Source organism: Pelophylax lessonae (assembly GCF_965119305.1).
Source record: "Pelophylax lessonae genome assembly, chromosome: 8".
NCBI lineage: Eukaryota > Metazoa > Chordata > Amphibia > Anura > Ranidae > Pelophylax > Pelophylax lessonae.
In genome coordinates, this window is record NC_138775.1 from 22,423,794 (window position 1) to 22,438,343 (window position 14,550).

Genomic DNA, 14,550 nt, shown 5'->3' on the forward strand with positions numbered 1-14,550 from the left:
TGTGGCTCGTTATCGTCCAGCGACGTAGACCTACGTCGCTGGACTCCGCCCCTTGTGGGCGGCGCACGCGCGCCGCCGGAGGCTCGCTCCCGCTGTGTTCAGTCACAGTGGGAGTCGGGCCAGGGGAGGAGCGGCGGTGATCGCCGCTGCTCTTCCCCGATCGTCGGGGAATCTAGTTTGGAGATCCGCCCACTTGTGTAAACAGAGCGGGCGGATCTCCTAAGTGACAGGCAGGGACAGATAGCAGGGTTCAGCATAGCTCAACATGCGATCTGTCCTTGTGTCACTCAGTCACCTCCCCCCACACGTTAGTAAGTACCAGGCATACATTAACCCCTCCCTCTCCAATAAAATTAACCCCTTCCCTGCCAGTGTCATTTTCACAGTAACGGTGCATATTTATAGCACTGATTACTGCAGTAATGTCACTGGTACCCCCAAAAGTGTCAAAAATGTCAGTCAAGGGTCCGATCTGTCAGCCGCAATGTCACAGTCCCGCAAAAAAAATCGCAGATCGCCGCCATTACGCGTTAAAAAAAAAACACCAAAAATGACAGAAATCTTTCCCTTAGTTAGTAAACGCAATAACTTTTGCGCAAACCAATCAAAATACGCTTATTGTGATTTTTTTTACCAAACATAGGTAGCAGAAAACAAATTGGCCAAAAATTTAAAAAAATTTAGATTTTTACATTTTTTGGGGGGGGGGAATTTCATATAAAAAAAATGAGAAAAATATTGTTAGTTTTTCAAAATAAATGCTATTTTTTTGTTTATAGCACAAAAAGTAAAAATCACACAGGTGATCAAATACCACCAAAAGAAAGCTTTGTTTGTGGGAAAAAAAGGACGTAAATTTTGTTTGGGTACGGCGTCGCACGACCGCGCAATTGTCAGTTAAAGTCGCACAGTGCCGAATCGCAAAAAGTGGCCCAGACGTAAGACAGCAAAATCCTCCGGTGGTAAAGTGGTTAAAGACCACAAACCCCTCCTCTGCAACACTATATCAGGACGATCCTAAAAAAGTGTCATCTTTTTTTATTCCTTTTTAATTCCAAAAGGATAGAGGGCTGTATATTCACTGGCAATGAGAGGATTAGCTTGCTTATCAACACTCAATAAATTATTAATACATGTTTACACATCAGTTGGCAGTCAATGTATTACCCGCAAGGCTTCTATTACGGAATACCTTCCTCCTGCGCTGCCTGCCGGTATCGCAATTAATACTGAGTGCCGGTTCACATTGGTGCGATGCGGGAAACCCTGCAACTCCACTACGGGTTCCCGCATCGCACCTGACTCGCGGGCAGGTCACACTGCCATATGCGAATCGCTGGGGGTGTCAATACAAAGTTAATGACACCCCCAGATCAGTTCGCATATTGCAGTGCAAACGGTCAGTTCGGACATGAATCGGATCACTTAGCTGTGAACACCTATGCGATCCGATTCTGGTGCAGACTAGAAAAAGGGTCCTGTGCGAGTTTGGTCCGAAATGCGATGCGAATTCAGCCATACAATCTGTATACAATCTGTATGGCTGAATTCGCATCGCACAGACATCGCATGTGATTTTCAGAGCAGTGCACTCCGAATCACATGCAATGTCTGACATCGCTATAGTGTGAACCGGCACTTAGTGATGACCTTGTACCCGGCCCATTCGCTTTAATACTGCAGATTTATTTCAAAGCAATGATATATTATTTGTTACATGTCTTGTTAGGGAGTTCATAATATAGTTAAATAATAAAGTGTATCTAAAGCCAATTGTTTTTTTTTTTTAGTTTTTTTAGGTCTATGGTATCTACTTTGACTCCCCTTGCCCTATATAACAGGAGACCCTATATAACAGGAGACTCTGATATAAGGGTTCTGATGGTGACCTGATTTAAAGAGGACTCTGATAGGGGACCCTGATGTAGGGGATGGAGCTCTAATAGGGACATTGATGTAAAGGGGCACTCTGATGGGGACCCTGATGTGGGGGGGGGGGGCTGTAATAGGGACACTGATATAAAGGGGGACCCTGATGTCGGGGGGAGGCTGTAATAGGGACACTGATGTAAAGGGGAACTGTGATGGGGACCCTGATGTGAGGGGGAAGCTAGCGGTGCTACAACCTGATCAAATCCATCCAAAGTAATGATGTAAGGGGGACTCTGATGGGGACCCTGATGTAAGGGGGGCTCTGATAGGGACGCTGATGTAAAGAGGGACTCTGATGGGGACCCTGATATAAGGAGAACTTTGATGGTAGCCCTGATGTAAGGAGGACTCTGATGGGGACTGGGATGTAAGGAGGACTTTGATGGTAGCCCTGATATAAGGAGGACTCTGATGTGGACCCTGGCGTAAGGAGGACTCTGATGGGAGCCCTGATGTAAGGAGGACTCTAATGGGAGCCCTGATGTAAGGAGGACTCTAATGGGAGCCCTGATGTAAGGAGGACTCTGATGGGAGCCCTGATGTAAGGAGGACTCTGATGGGGACTGTAAACAGAGAACAGGAGGAAAAAGTAAATCTTCCAGTAGGGAAACCGGTTTTGGTGACGACTGTCTAGTCCTGATTCACATCTATGGACCTTGTGACAGCTTTGCGTTCTTACCCCTGTTGCGGTTTCCATTGGAATCGATGGAAATTCATCAAATATTCAACACGTCACCATGTGTCATAATAGGTGTGGAACACTGAGGGACATGAACTCATGGTATGTGTGTGTTTTAAAGCCTGAATTTTCATTTATTGCAGTTGAGCAAGGAACAAAATGTACATGGGTCAGCTAAGTCTGGATCCAAACTTTTGCAATTTTTTGCAGTGCGTTCCGTGTTACATGCGTTCTGCTAAGGCAGTCCTTTATACAAAATAAAAATAAAAAATTATTTTGTTTATTTGTTTAATTTGTTTACTTTAATTATGATTCCTATTGCACCACGGTGCATTTTTGTAAAGTAACACAGTGTTTTGCACCAGTTCTTAAAAAGGATATCAGGGAACTGGAGAAAGTGCAGAGAAGGGCAACCAAACTGATAAGAGGCATGGAGGAGCTCAGCTATGAGGAAAAATTAGAGGAACTGAATTTATTCTCTCTTGAGAAGAGGAGATTAAGGGGGGATATGATCACCATGTATAAATACATAAGGAGTCCATATGGTGAACTTGGTGTTGAGTTGTTCACTTTAAGGTCATCACAGAGGACAAAGGGGCACTCTTTACGTCTAGAGGAAAAGAGATTTTGTCTCCAAATTTGGAAATGTTTCTTCACAGTAAGCGCTGTGAAAATGTGGAATAGACTCCCTCCAGAGGTGGTTCTGGTCAGCTCAGTGGATTGCTATAAAAAAGTCCTGGATTCTTTCCTAGGTGTACATAATATAACTGGGTACTAATATTTATAGGTAAAGTTGATCCAGGGAATATCCGATTGCCTCTCGGGGGATCAGGAAGGAATTTTTTCCCCCTGCCGTAGCAAAGCAAATTCGATAATGCTTTGCTGGGGTTTTTTCGCCTTCCTCTGGATCAACTGTGGGTATAGGATCGTGTATATGGGATTGTATGGTTGGGTTTTCTTTACTGTTTTTTTTTTTTTTGGTTGAGCCAGATGGACTTGTGTCTTTTTTCAACCTGACTATATAACTATGTAACTCAGAGGCATAACTAGAACCTTCAGGACCCCGGTGCAAGAAACCATGAAGAGTCCCCCGGACCCCTGGCCGGGGCTCTTCCCACTGATCCTGGGGCCCTTTACTCTCATTGTGGGGCCCTTTATTACAGTCCCACAGCGGGACCCTTTCACATGTTCTGCAGTGGGCCCCCTTCCTGCCATCTTGGGGCCTCCCCACAGTGGTGGAATGCCAGGGTCCGGTTGCAAGTGTGACCTTTGCGATCCTGGAAGTTCACCCACTGGTGTCAGCAGTTTTTATTTTTTGGTATTTTAATTGTATTATTTTTTATCATTTTATTTTATTTTTTTACAATGTCACTGACTATGACTCTGTCCATTCAGAAAAGGAAGGAGCTGGTAAATTACATACTTACCGACCCCTCCCAGGTTCTCTAATGTGACACATCCCCTGCAGCAGCCGGCAGGAGAGGGAAGGGAGCACGGGGGGGGGGGGAGGTAGCACAGGAAGTGGGGGGGTGGGGTTAGGGACCAGGGGAGCACACAGGGGCCCAGAGACAGCAGAACACAAGTGAACTGGATAGGAGGAGTGGCGGGGGCAGCATACAGAGGAACCAATCTCCTCCATTTTCCTCCTGCAGCTACAGGAAGAAAAAGGAGGACAGTGATTTCTTTACATGCTGCCCCCGCCCCCCCCTCCTATCCAGATGTACAGGGCCCCCTGGAGCATGGGGCCCGGTTGCAATTGCAACCCCTGCAACTTCTGTAGTTACGCCCCTGATGTAACTATGTAACTATGTTTTGTGCTGTGCAATGGCCAGCCATGGAGAACATACCCTAATAACCTATGATAGCCCCGCTTTAGTACTCTGCATTTATTGTATATTCCCCTCTGCTGTATCTCCGGCAAGTGCCGGGTTTTGATCACAGCAGAAGGAAATCCGAATTTATTTAATGTGGAAGTAACAATGGAAGGTATGAAATAAAAAAAATAAAAAAACAAGTGGACCGGAAAACAGCATAAGCCTGACTTTAGCTTCCAGAGAGAAGTCCCAGGGTGTTTAATAAAGGAACATTTTTATTATCAGAATTTTAACCTTTTCTTTGCCAGTGGAGCCTGTGTAATAAAGCTAAAGTTCAACTAAAAAATATTAGCTACAGCTTTAACCACTGCCCGACCGTCCGCTGCAGTTATACTGCGGCAGGGTGGCCCTCCTGCGCGAACCGACATAGGTATACGTTGGTCGCGCGCCTGCAGCTAGGGGGCGAGCGCACGCCGCCAGTGGCATGCTCCCACCCCAACTCGGCAGCGGGGATGCCTGACACCCGCGATCGCTCCCCGCTGAGAGAGGACGGTCGGCTGTTGTAAACACAACTGACCGTTCTTCTTTCTGGAATGATCACAGAGCTCCCGTGATCCTTCTATATAGGAGAATTAGATATGTGATAACCGCGCTAAAAAATCAGATAAATTAAAGCTGCAACTTAAATGTGACAAATATCCTATAAGTATAATATATAAAAGCTGCGCTAAATGAAAAAACATAACATGAAGTATGTGTATAGTCCTCATAAAGTCCCATAAATCATTGAAATATGTGCAAAATTATAAAGTGAAAATTATTGAAATAAGTCCAAAAGCATCCAGATATTGACTCCTCTGAAAAGATGTTTAGGGTATATACTGCTTACCAGAAACAGCAAATAAAATCGCCTGATAAAAGGAAGGTGGTGCTCCAGACCAGCCGCAAGTTCTCAGGGTGGCCCTCAAGAAAGGATTCCAAGCCACGGACAATGCAACAAGCTTAACAGGCTTCAATCACGTGCATATAAAAATATAAATTTCATAGCGTGATACTGTATTGACTAAAAAAGCACACACTGGGTATAGATCCCTTATGTGAATGAGTATTGAATGAGTGCTAGATATAGTAAAAGACCACCACCGACATCATAATCTACTTACCAGATATAAAAAAGGTGATAGCATAACAAAACCAAAGTGAAAGCTGCCACAAATTCCATGCGACAAATTCAATCCGTGGATGTGACCACCACCGACATATACCACACGTCCGCACAATTGTCAGTTAAAGTAACGCAGTGCCGAATCTAAAAAAATGGCCTGGTCATTAAGGGGGTAAAACCTTCCGGTCCAGAAGTGGTCAAAGTGGTTGTTAACCCACTCTTATAAATTCATATAATCCTGGGTGTTTCTTACTGACAGATGCTCCTGTCTCTGTGTTTTATAAAAAAAAAAACAGACTATACCTGATTTCAGAGTGTCACTCGGCGCTCACATGTCACTCTCTCCTCTCCCTGTCTGACAGCTGCAGTGGACAGGGCCGAGTTTCCCCCACTGACGTTAGTCAGAACAAGAGAAGGAGAGCGTGAGCTCCGAGCTGTGCTCTGAAATCAGGTATTGCCACCATTTTTTTTTTTTATATAAAACACAGAGACAGGAGCATCGATAATTAGGAAACACCCAGGATTAAGATATTAAAAGTAATTTCAGCAGCAGGAGGGGAGGGGGCGGGCACCTGACACAGAGCAGACAGGCGGGGGGGGGGGAGGACAGAGAAGAGCAGGAGAGCACTGACCACGGTGTCAGGGCTCAGCAGCCATGATAAACCGTGGTCAGTTTACAGGGGGGAGGGTAGGAACTGGCAGGTTTTTTAGGTGATACAGGGGGCCAAATTACACAGCACAAGCACTGTGCTGTTATTCATGCTTTAAAGCAGACATGTCCAACCTGCGGCCTGGGGGGCACATGCGGCCCGGAACCCCTGGCAATGCGGCCCACTGCCCCCTGCCAATTTTTTTTTTTGCTGGGGAGGAAGGAAGTCGGGTCGGGGGCACAGCCACAGCGGCTTCTAACTAATGGTAGGCAGAGGCTGCCTTGGAGGGGAGGGGAGCATGTGCAGTGTTTCTGACTCCTACCATCATAACCACTTCAAATCACTGACATGGTTATGGTGGTTAGAGTGTTCCTTTAATATCTCTCAGAAGAAGTAAACCTCTTTATACTGATTCCATTTCATTTCATTATCCTCTAGTTGTCTTAATTTAGTGCGGGGGGTGCGGCTGCGCAAGAAGGGCGCGGTGGCATTTTATTACTTATAAAACGTAACTATAGTATATATTTTATATGCGGCCCAAGAAAATTTCTCTACACTCAATGTGGCCCAGAGAAGCCAAAAGGTTGGACACCGATGCTTTAAAGGGACAGGATCTTTTTTTTTTTTTTTTTAGGATAACACAAACACTTTAAAGATGGATTATTATGGAAGAGCACTGGGGCCATCATAAAAAAAATTCAAAGATTTCTGAGCTTGAACATTTTTTTTTTTTTTTTCAGAATTGTGAGTTTGAAAGTCAGAATTTTGGGTTTGAAAGTTAGAATTCGGAGATTAAACTTCAGAATTCTGACTTTGCAAGTCAGAATTCTGGGATTGCAATTCTGACTTTTAATCTGAGAATTCTGACTTTTAAACTCAGAGTTCTGATTTTTAATCTTTGAATTGTGTTTAATAAATTTTAGAAGTTGGATGAAAGGTTTAGCATTGGGAAACACTTTTTGAAAGATAAAAAGTACTATTTTTTTACAACTATATAGATCAGACCAAAATGAGGGACAAATGAGGAAGATAGAGGGACAGAGGGACTTTGTTCCAAATTAGGAACAGTCCCTCGATATTAGGGACAAGAGGGAGCTATGCATATGTGAAGCTAGAAATTTAGACCCCCTGTTAAGGAAAGTCCACCAGGCATGAGATATACTGGACATCAGGAACACAACACACTGAATCCTCCTCCAATCCACACGGAATAGACAGAACCCTGGACCTGGGTAGCTTCATATACCCCGGATGTAAACCATGGATGTTCCTCCAAGAATACAGAAGGGGGCGCACATAGAAATTAAGATGAAGGCTTTTCGCCTTTGACAACGCCTTAGCAGGACGAAACGCGTCAAACACGTCAGCCCCCATGCAGACACGCTTACAGCCGCGGCCTTCATCTTAATTTCTACATGCCTGTATCAAGCAGTTACCATGTGAGTGTTTTACCATTTTTTTAACCAATAAACCTGTGCATACTTCACTATGTGCGCCCCCTTCTGTATTCTTGGAGGAACATCCATGGTTTACATCCGGGGTATATGAAGCTACCCAGGTCCAGGGTTCTGTCTATCCCGTGTGGATTGGAGGAGGATTCAGTGTGTTGTGTTCCTGATGTCCAGTATACCTCATGCCTGGTGGACCTTCCTTAACAGGGGGTCTAAATTTCTGGTAAGAAGACAACCATATATCTCCTTTTGCACTTGGTGACTATCAGGAACTTCTTTGCACGTTTGGTGTTGGATTATAGAAGCATATCCTTCTACACCTGATGTATTTTCCTCAGACGGACTTTATGGACTTTGGTTCAATTTACATTTAGAATTTAGAATTTTGATTTAGTTGGCGCTGTACTTGAACAACATTGCTTTATGGTTTGATATACTACTTTACTGGCAGCCTTGATTAGTCTAGCTTTGAGCGCAGCTTTCTTCTATTTTGTTTTATATGTGAAGCTAGGCTAAGTACCAGCATAATAAAGCTCTATCTCTCTCTCAAAGAAATGATATGAAATGAGTTTGGGTACATGACTGAGTCATTGTCGGTCAAACTATCACAGCACTGAAAAACTTTACTCCAAGTGGTAACCATTCCCTGCGCTATCCAGTACCTTAAAAGTTTAACTTGTAATGGCTAAATAGTTCATTTTGTGACGGATTCTCTTAAAGGGGGATGCAAAGGGTTACAGGGCCCACTGTGTTGAACCTGCAGCGTCAGTTGGTGGGAGCCCTCTGTTAGCAGGGATTGAACAGCTGGAATGTGGGAGTGAGGACTCTGGAAATTTCAATAACTGACAGGATCAAAATTCTTCCCGGGAAATGATTAGATGGGAATGGCAACAAAAAAGCAAATTGTCCTGGCAGGGATTGTGTGCTGCAGGGAGGTGGCCCAGGAATGTGCAAAGGGCCGATAAGGAGTCAGCAGCACACAGGGGCCCTGTCTAGGGATGGAGCCGGTAAATATATATAGACATTCTGCAGAGGTGTCACCCAGTCTGCTAGGAGAGTTTATTCTGGGAGGGATTGTCCTTTTATTAGAGGACTGTGGAACTCGCAGCAGTGTATTCCTGCGTCCGCATGACGGGCCGTGACAAAACGGAGCAGGTGTCACATCCCCCCCAATGCCTGTCCCGTCAGAATAGACAATCCATCTTTAGGATGTCCAACTGTCCTTCTTTCAGGTCTGACCAGGAGGGCTATATAATTAACCACTTGACCCCCGGAAGATTTACCCCCCTTGATGACCACAGCATTTTTTGCGTTTTGGCACTGGGTTACTTTAACTGACAATTGTGTGGTCGTCCGACGCTGTACCCAAATAAAATTGATGTCCTTTTTTCCCACATATAGAGGTTTATTTTGCTGGTATTTGATCACCTCTGGGGTTTTTTTATTTTTTGCGCTTTAAACAAAAAAAGACAATTTAAAAGTAAAAACAAAATGTTTTACTTTCTGCTATAAAACATATCCAATAAAAAAAAATATTAAAAAAATCGAATTTTTTCATGAATTTAGGCCAATATGTACTTCCTACATGTTTTTGGTAAAAAAAAAAAAAAAAATCCCAATAAGTGTATATTGATTGGTTTGCGCAAAAGTTATGCTGTCTGCAAACTATAGGATATATTTATTTATTTATTTTTGACTAGTTATGGCGGCGATCAGCGACTTATAGCGGGACTGCAATATTGCGGCGGACGTTTGGAAACTAACTGACACTTTTGACTCTTTTTGGGAACCAGTGACACTAATAGAGTGATCAGTGCTAATGACATTGGCTGGGAAGGGGATATCATCCGGGGCCATTAAAGGGTTAACTCTGTGCTTTTCTAAACTGTGGGAGGTGCTTTTCCTAGGGGAAGGCAGAGATCCGTGTTCCTGCTTTGCAGAGACACAGGATCCATGCCTTCCCCACTGACCTCAGTTCTGTCTCTCTGGCTGATGATCAGCGGGTGCCAGCGGACATCAAGTCCGCGGTATCCGCTGTTTGGCTCCCACTGTATGTAACCACAGTGGGAGTTACAGGGAAGGTTAGTGTTGAGGTTGCAGGGAAGTTTAGTGTTGAGGTTGCAGTGAGGATTAATGGTGAGGTTACAGGGAAGGTTAGTGTTGAGGTTAGAGGGTGAGTTAGTGTTGAGAGTACAGGGAGCGTTAAGGTAACAGCGAGGGTTAGGGTTGAAGTTACAGTGATGGTTAGTGTTAAGGAAACAGGGAGGGTTAGGGTTGAAGTTACAGGGAAGGTTACATAGTTACACATAGTTACATAGTAGGTGAGGTTAAATAAAGACAATAGTCCATCCAGTTCAAACTGTGTAGGTGTGTGTGGCTGTAATCATCTCTCATACCCCTGAATGTTCTGATCCTTGAGATGTACGTCTAATGCCCCGTACACACGTGCAGATCGTCGGCCGAACGATCGGCCGTCTTTTGTCCCCGGGCTGTCGTGTCTGTTGAAAAGTGCAAAAGACTGCACAAGAATTTTGTCCGCCGACTACAGCCGACTGCAGAAGTGATGTCATGTGATGGTTAACTTTCCCTGTGTTTTTTCTTTTCTGAGCATGCCCAGTCTTGCAAATCTGCTGTCTGTCGGCCGAATTCTGTACTGACTGGCGAACAATCGGCCGCTCTGGTGTCGGCATACAAAAATTTTAATGCTTGCACAACAGATTCTTTTCGGCCGAAAGTGCGCTGTCGGCTGTCGGAAGCATCATACTAACAAGCCTAAAATCGGCCGATCGGTCGTCGGCAGAATCTTTTCGGCCGACAATCTGCACGTGTGTACGAGGCATAAGAGTCTTTTGAAAGCCACCATACTTCCCGCAGAAACCACCTCTTGTGGTAGAGAATTCCACAATCTTGTAGCCCTAACAGTTGGTGTTGAGGTTACTGGGAGAGTTAGTGTTGAAGGTATAGGGAGTGTTGGGGTTACAGGGAGAGGAAGGGTTAGTGTTAGGATTACAGGATGGTTAGTATTGGGCTTATCGGGAAGGTTAGCATTGGGGTTACAGGTAGAATAGCCTGAATAGTGAAAACCATAGGATTATTGTTGGAACAGATGTGTCACCCTAGTCCGAATGTTATCAAACCACATGCCAGCCAAGGTGGCTTATAAGAGTTGTTGACCATGCTCTAACCTTGGCTGGGATATATTTGAGCGGGGAAAGCGTGTGATAGTGGAAGAAAGGAATGTGATACACGGACATGGACAGACTTGGTGGTCAGTAATAACCAAAACACTTGAAGGAAACATGTATACATTTTATAAGAACATAAATTGCATGCAGATTGGGCCCACGTCTGAGCTTGGCTAGCAACTCTCCAAAGCTATCTCGGATGGAATGTAGTTGGGGGGAGGATTGGTGTGGTACATGGACATGGGTAGCCATGGTGGTCAGTAGAAACCAGAACCCATATACCATGAATGTACAAGAACAGACAATGCATGTCCCCAGGGCCCAGGTTGGAACTTGGCCAACAATTCTACATCTTACAAAGTAGTGATGGAACAACACTTCTAAATTGTCAAAAACCGTAGGACTATTGTTAGAACAGACGTGCCATCCTAGCCCAAAAGCTATCCAAAACTGACTACAGGAAGCTCTCCTGAACCAAAATTCTTTGTTCCAGTCTTTCAACATTTGTCCATTTGTATAAAACATTTGTTGAGTAGCATGTACTAATGAGATTGATAATATAAAAATCTGTACAAACATCTAACTCTGCCATTCCTGCCAACAGCTCTGGTGGTGGGCGTATTGTCCCAGTATCCCGAACAGCCACATGGATGTTCTCAAGGCAGCTGCTATCCGGCCACCGGGGACCTGCTTGTTGGCCGCGCTGACAAACTCAAGGCCACGTCAACCTGCGGGCTCCAGAGAGCGCAACCCTATTGTATTGTGAGTCATCTTCAGGTGAGTCATGCCAAGAGGTTGTGCAAACAAAATGTGCTACTGATTAGTGAACCTCTAATAGAGCCAAAACATAATTGAAAGGGAGGGACAAACAATAACAACAACTAAAAAGTAAAAAGACATTAAAAATAAACAAAAATCAGTTTGTTCAAAGGGTGATTTTTGTTTATTTTTAATGTCTTTTTACTTTTTAGTTGTTGTTATTGTTTGTTGGTGTGATTTCCACATTTTTATTTACTTGCAGCACTATAGTTCTATATTTTCATTGCAAGGGGCATTACTGACTAACTACTACAATCTCCTACAGAAAGTAATTCAAAGTATAGACCACAGTACCTAAAACTGGTGCACACAGAATCTGGTGCAGCTGTGCATAGTAACCAATCAGCTTCTAGGTTTTAGGCCCCTTTCACACACTCCGTCCGTTGGACGGAGTCCGTTTTTCTCAGCGGGGGATCAATCCGCCGATCCCCCGCTGAGCAGGAGGATGACAGCTGTTCTCCGCACAACTGTCAGTTCCCCATGCATCTCTATGGGGGAAATCGGATGGGAACGGATTGTCGATCCGTTCTCATCTGATCCCATCCAATCCGATCCCATCCAATCCGATCCGCTGGACGGATGGAAAATAGGGTTTCCATCCGTCCAGATTTGACGGATCAGATCGGACATGTTTCCGCTGACATCCGATGCCCCATAGGGATACATGGGGGGACCGTTCAGATCCGCCAAAAAAAGGGACAGGCGGATCTGAACGGTCTGCCTGTGTGAAAAAGCCCTTATTGTCAAAGCTTAATTGAACAAGCTGAATTTAGATGCGGATTGGTTACTATGCACAGCTGCACCAGATGCTCCAGTTTTAGGAATTCCCCTAGAATTAAGGGCCATACACACTATAAGATTTTCTGAAGACTTTTTCCTTCGGATTTACCTTTTCTATGTAGTGCAAGGGCCTGCCAGATTGCATACAAATTGAAAGTGTTTAGGTTTGACCTCATATTATATGGTTTTGGTAAATCTAAAGGAAAAAGTCTTCAGAAAATCTTATAGTGTGTATGGCCCATTAGGGTCCTTTCACGCGGTCTTTCCTCCCGGCGGACTTTGTTTTTCTCAGCAGGGATCGATCCGCCAATCCCCGCTGAGCAGGTGGATGACTGCTCCGTCTCCACTTACTCTGCAGAGATGGACCTGTCAGATCCCTGCTCTCCTCTATGGGAGGTCAGATGAAAACGGACCGCCTGTCCGTTTTCATCCGATCCGATCGGATCCGATCCTCCAGACAGATGGAAAATAGGGTTTCCATCCGTCTGGATTTCACAGACCACATCGGATCGGATAGCAGCGGGTGTCAGCGGACATGTCACCGCTGACATCTGCTGCTCCATAGAGGTACATGGAGCATCCGATCAGTTCCGCCTGAAAAACGGAGAGGCAGACCTGATCGGAAAGCCCGTGTGAACAGGGCCTTAGTCTTTATATTTTTTTGCTACTTAATGAATTTGCAGTAAGATAACAGTAGCTAATCACTGTCCAAGACTGCTAAGAAAGAATTAGAGCCTGCATATGTAATGAGCAAATATGTGTACCCCCCATTTACATATATCATTACCTTTGGGCATTTAAAATAGGAGTGCATGCTGTCCATCAAAACTGCGTGTACTTTAATGCTTGCTAATGTTTTAAACCATGTGGGGTGTATTTTTTTTTTTTTTTTTTACATTGCTGTTTGTCCATCAAAACCTCATGTAAATTGGTTCTGCGCGAATAGTACAAAATTGAATGTTCTCCAGCTATATTCCCTGCAATTCGAATGTGTATGCGGAAAATACCACATTATGGCCACTAGATGGTGCAGAGGAGCATACTTGGTTCCTATGATTGTTATCACCATCTAGTGGCCATAAAACAGTATTTTCTGCATTCGCACATGTCATGAGCTGAAGCCTTAGGACCATTGTTCTTGTGTTGAGACTGTGTTGGACAAGCTACTGGTGTGAACAAGCCCTTAAAATAGCAATCGACGGACATCGTTTTTTTATTGCCGATAACAATATTTTGGCCAATGAATATTGGTATCGGCCGATATTAGCCGATATTTTCGGACATTTAAAAAAAAATGTTCTCTTGTGGAGGGATCCGGGGCTCTAAAAGACCCCAAACCCCTCCTCTGCACTTAAAAGCATTCAAATGCCAAGTTTGGCTGGTTTGAATGCTGTCATTTTTTTTAATTTGGCGCCGAGTGCCCGGAAGTGATGTCATGACATCATTTCCGGGTTTTTACATGGAGACCCGATCAGAGCTGAATGCGGCTTTGATCGGGTCTTCGGGCGGCCGTGCAGCCTGGTTGCCCGGGTCTACTGGTGGGACGGGAGACCCGGGCGAGCCACGGAAGGGCGTCCCCTCCTGCTCCTTGTAATGACAGCCAAGCGGCTTCTCAGCCGCATCGGTTGTCATTACAAGACAGCCGACCGTCGTCTATGGATGCCGGTACCGCGGTGATGTCTCTAGCTGTAGGCATCACTCCGGTACAGCACTTTCCGAAATATTGGCAATATCGGTAACCTCAGGGGCCGATTCTGATATATCGGGGAACGTGCATATCGGCCCCCGATATATCCGTGTTGCTGATAATCGGTCGATCCCTACTTGAAAACCCCTAGTGTTAAGACCTTTTCATCACAGTTAGGGGCTACTTCCACACTGTGGTCTCATTCCTCTTGCCTTGAGCTACCCATAAAACCAGTAGAATTTAGTTTGAAAATTTTCATTTTTGGAACATTCGTTTGATTTTCTAGGGGAGTCACAGGGACAATGATAAGAGGTAAGACAGCGCAGCACCTTCTAAGTGCAGCAATACATTTATTGAAGTATGTGCAGCAGTAATACAATCACATTTT

The 14,550-nt window shown here is 44.6% G+C and overlaps 1 protein-coding gene and 1 long non-coding RNA gene across 6 annotated transcripts in view; one reads left to right on the forward strand and one right to left on the reverse strand.

Moving 5' to 3' along the window:
- Positions 1-14,550, reverse strand: part of LOC309561462 — a 266,849-nt gene that overhangs the window by 83,278 nt on the left and 169,021 nt on the right. The gene's annotated exons all lie outside the window — the stretch shown is intronic.
- The window catches only part of LOC309561437 (laminin subunit beta-2-like), a 166,666-nt gene that overhangs the window by 30,329 nt on the left and 121,787 nt on the right, over positions 1-14,550 (forward strand). For all 5 annotated transcript variants that reach the window (XM_082265342.1, XM_082265341.1, XM_082265340.1 and 2 more), the window contains exon 3: positions 11,481-11,653. In XM_082265342.1, the coding sequence (XP_082121468.1) occupies positions 11,481-11,653 (173 nt within the window). The remainder of the gene's footprint in view (positions 1-11,480; positions 11,654-14,550) is intronic.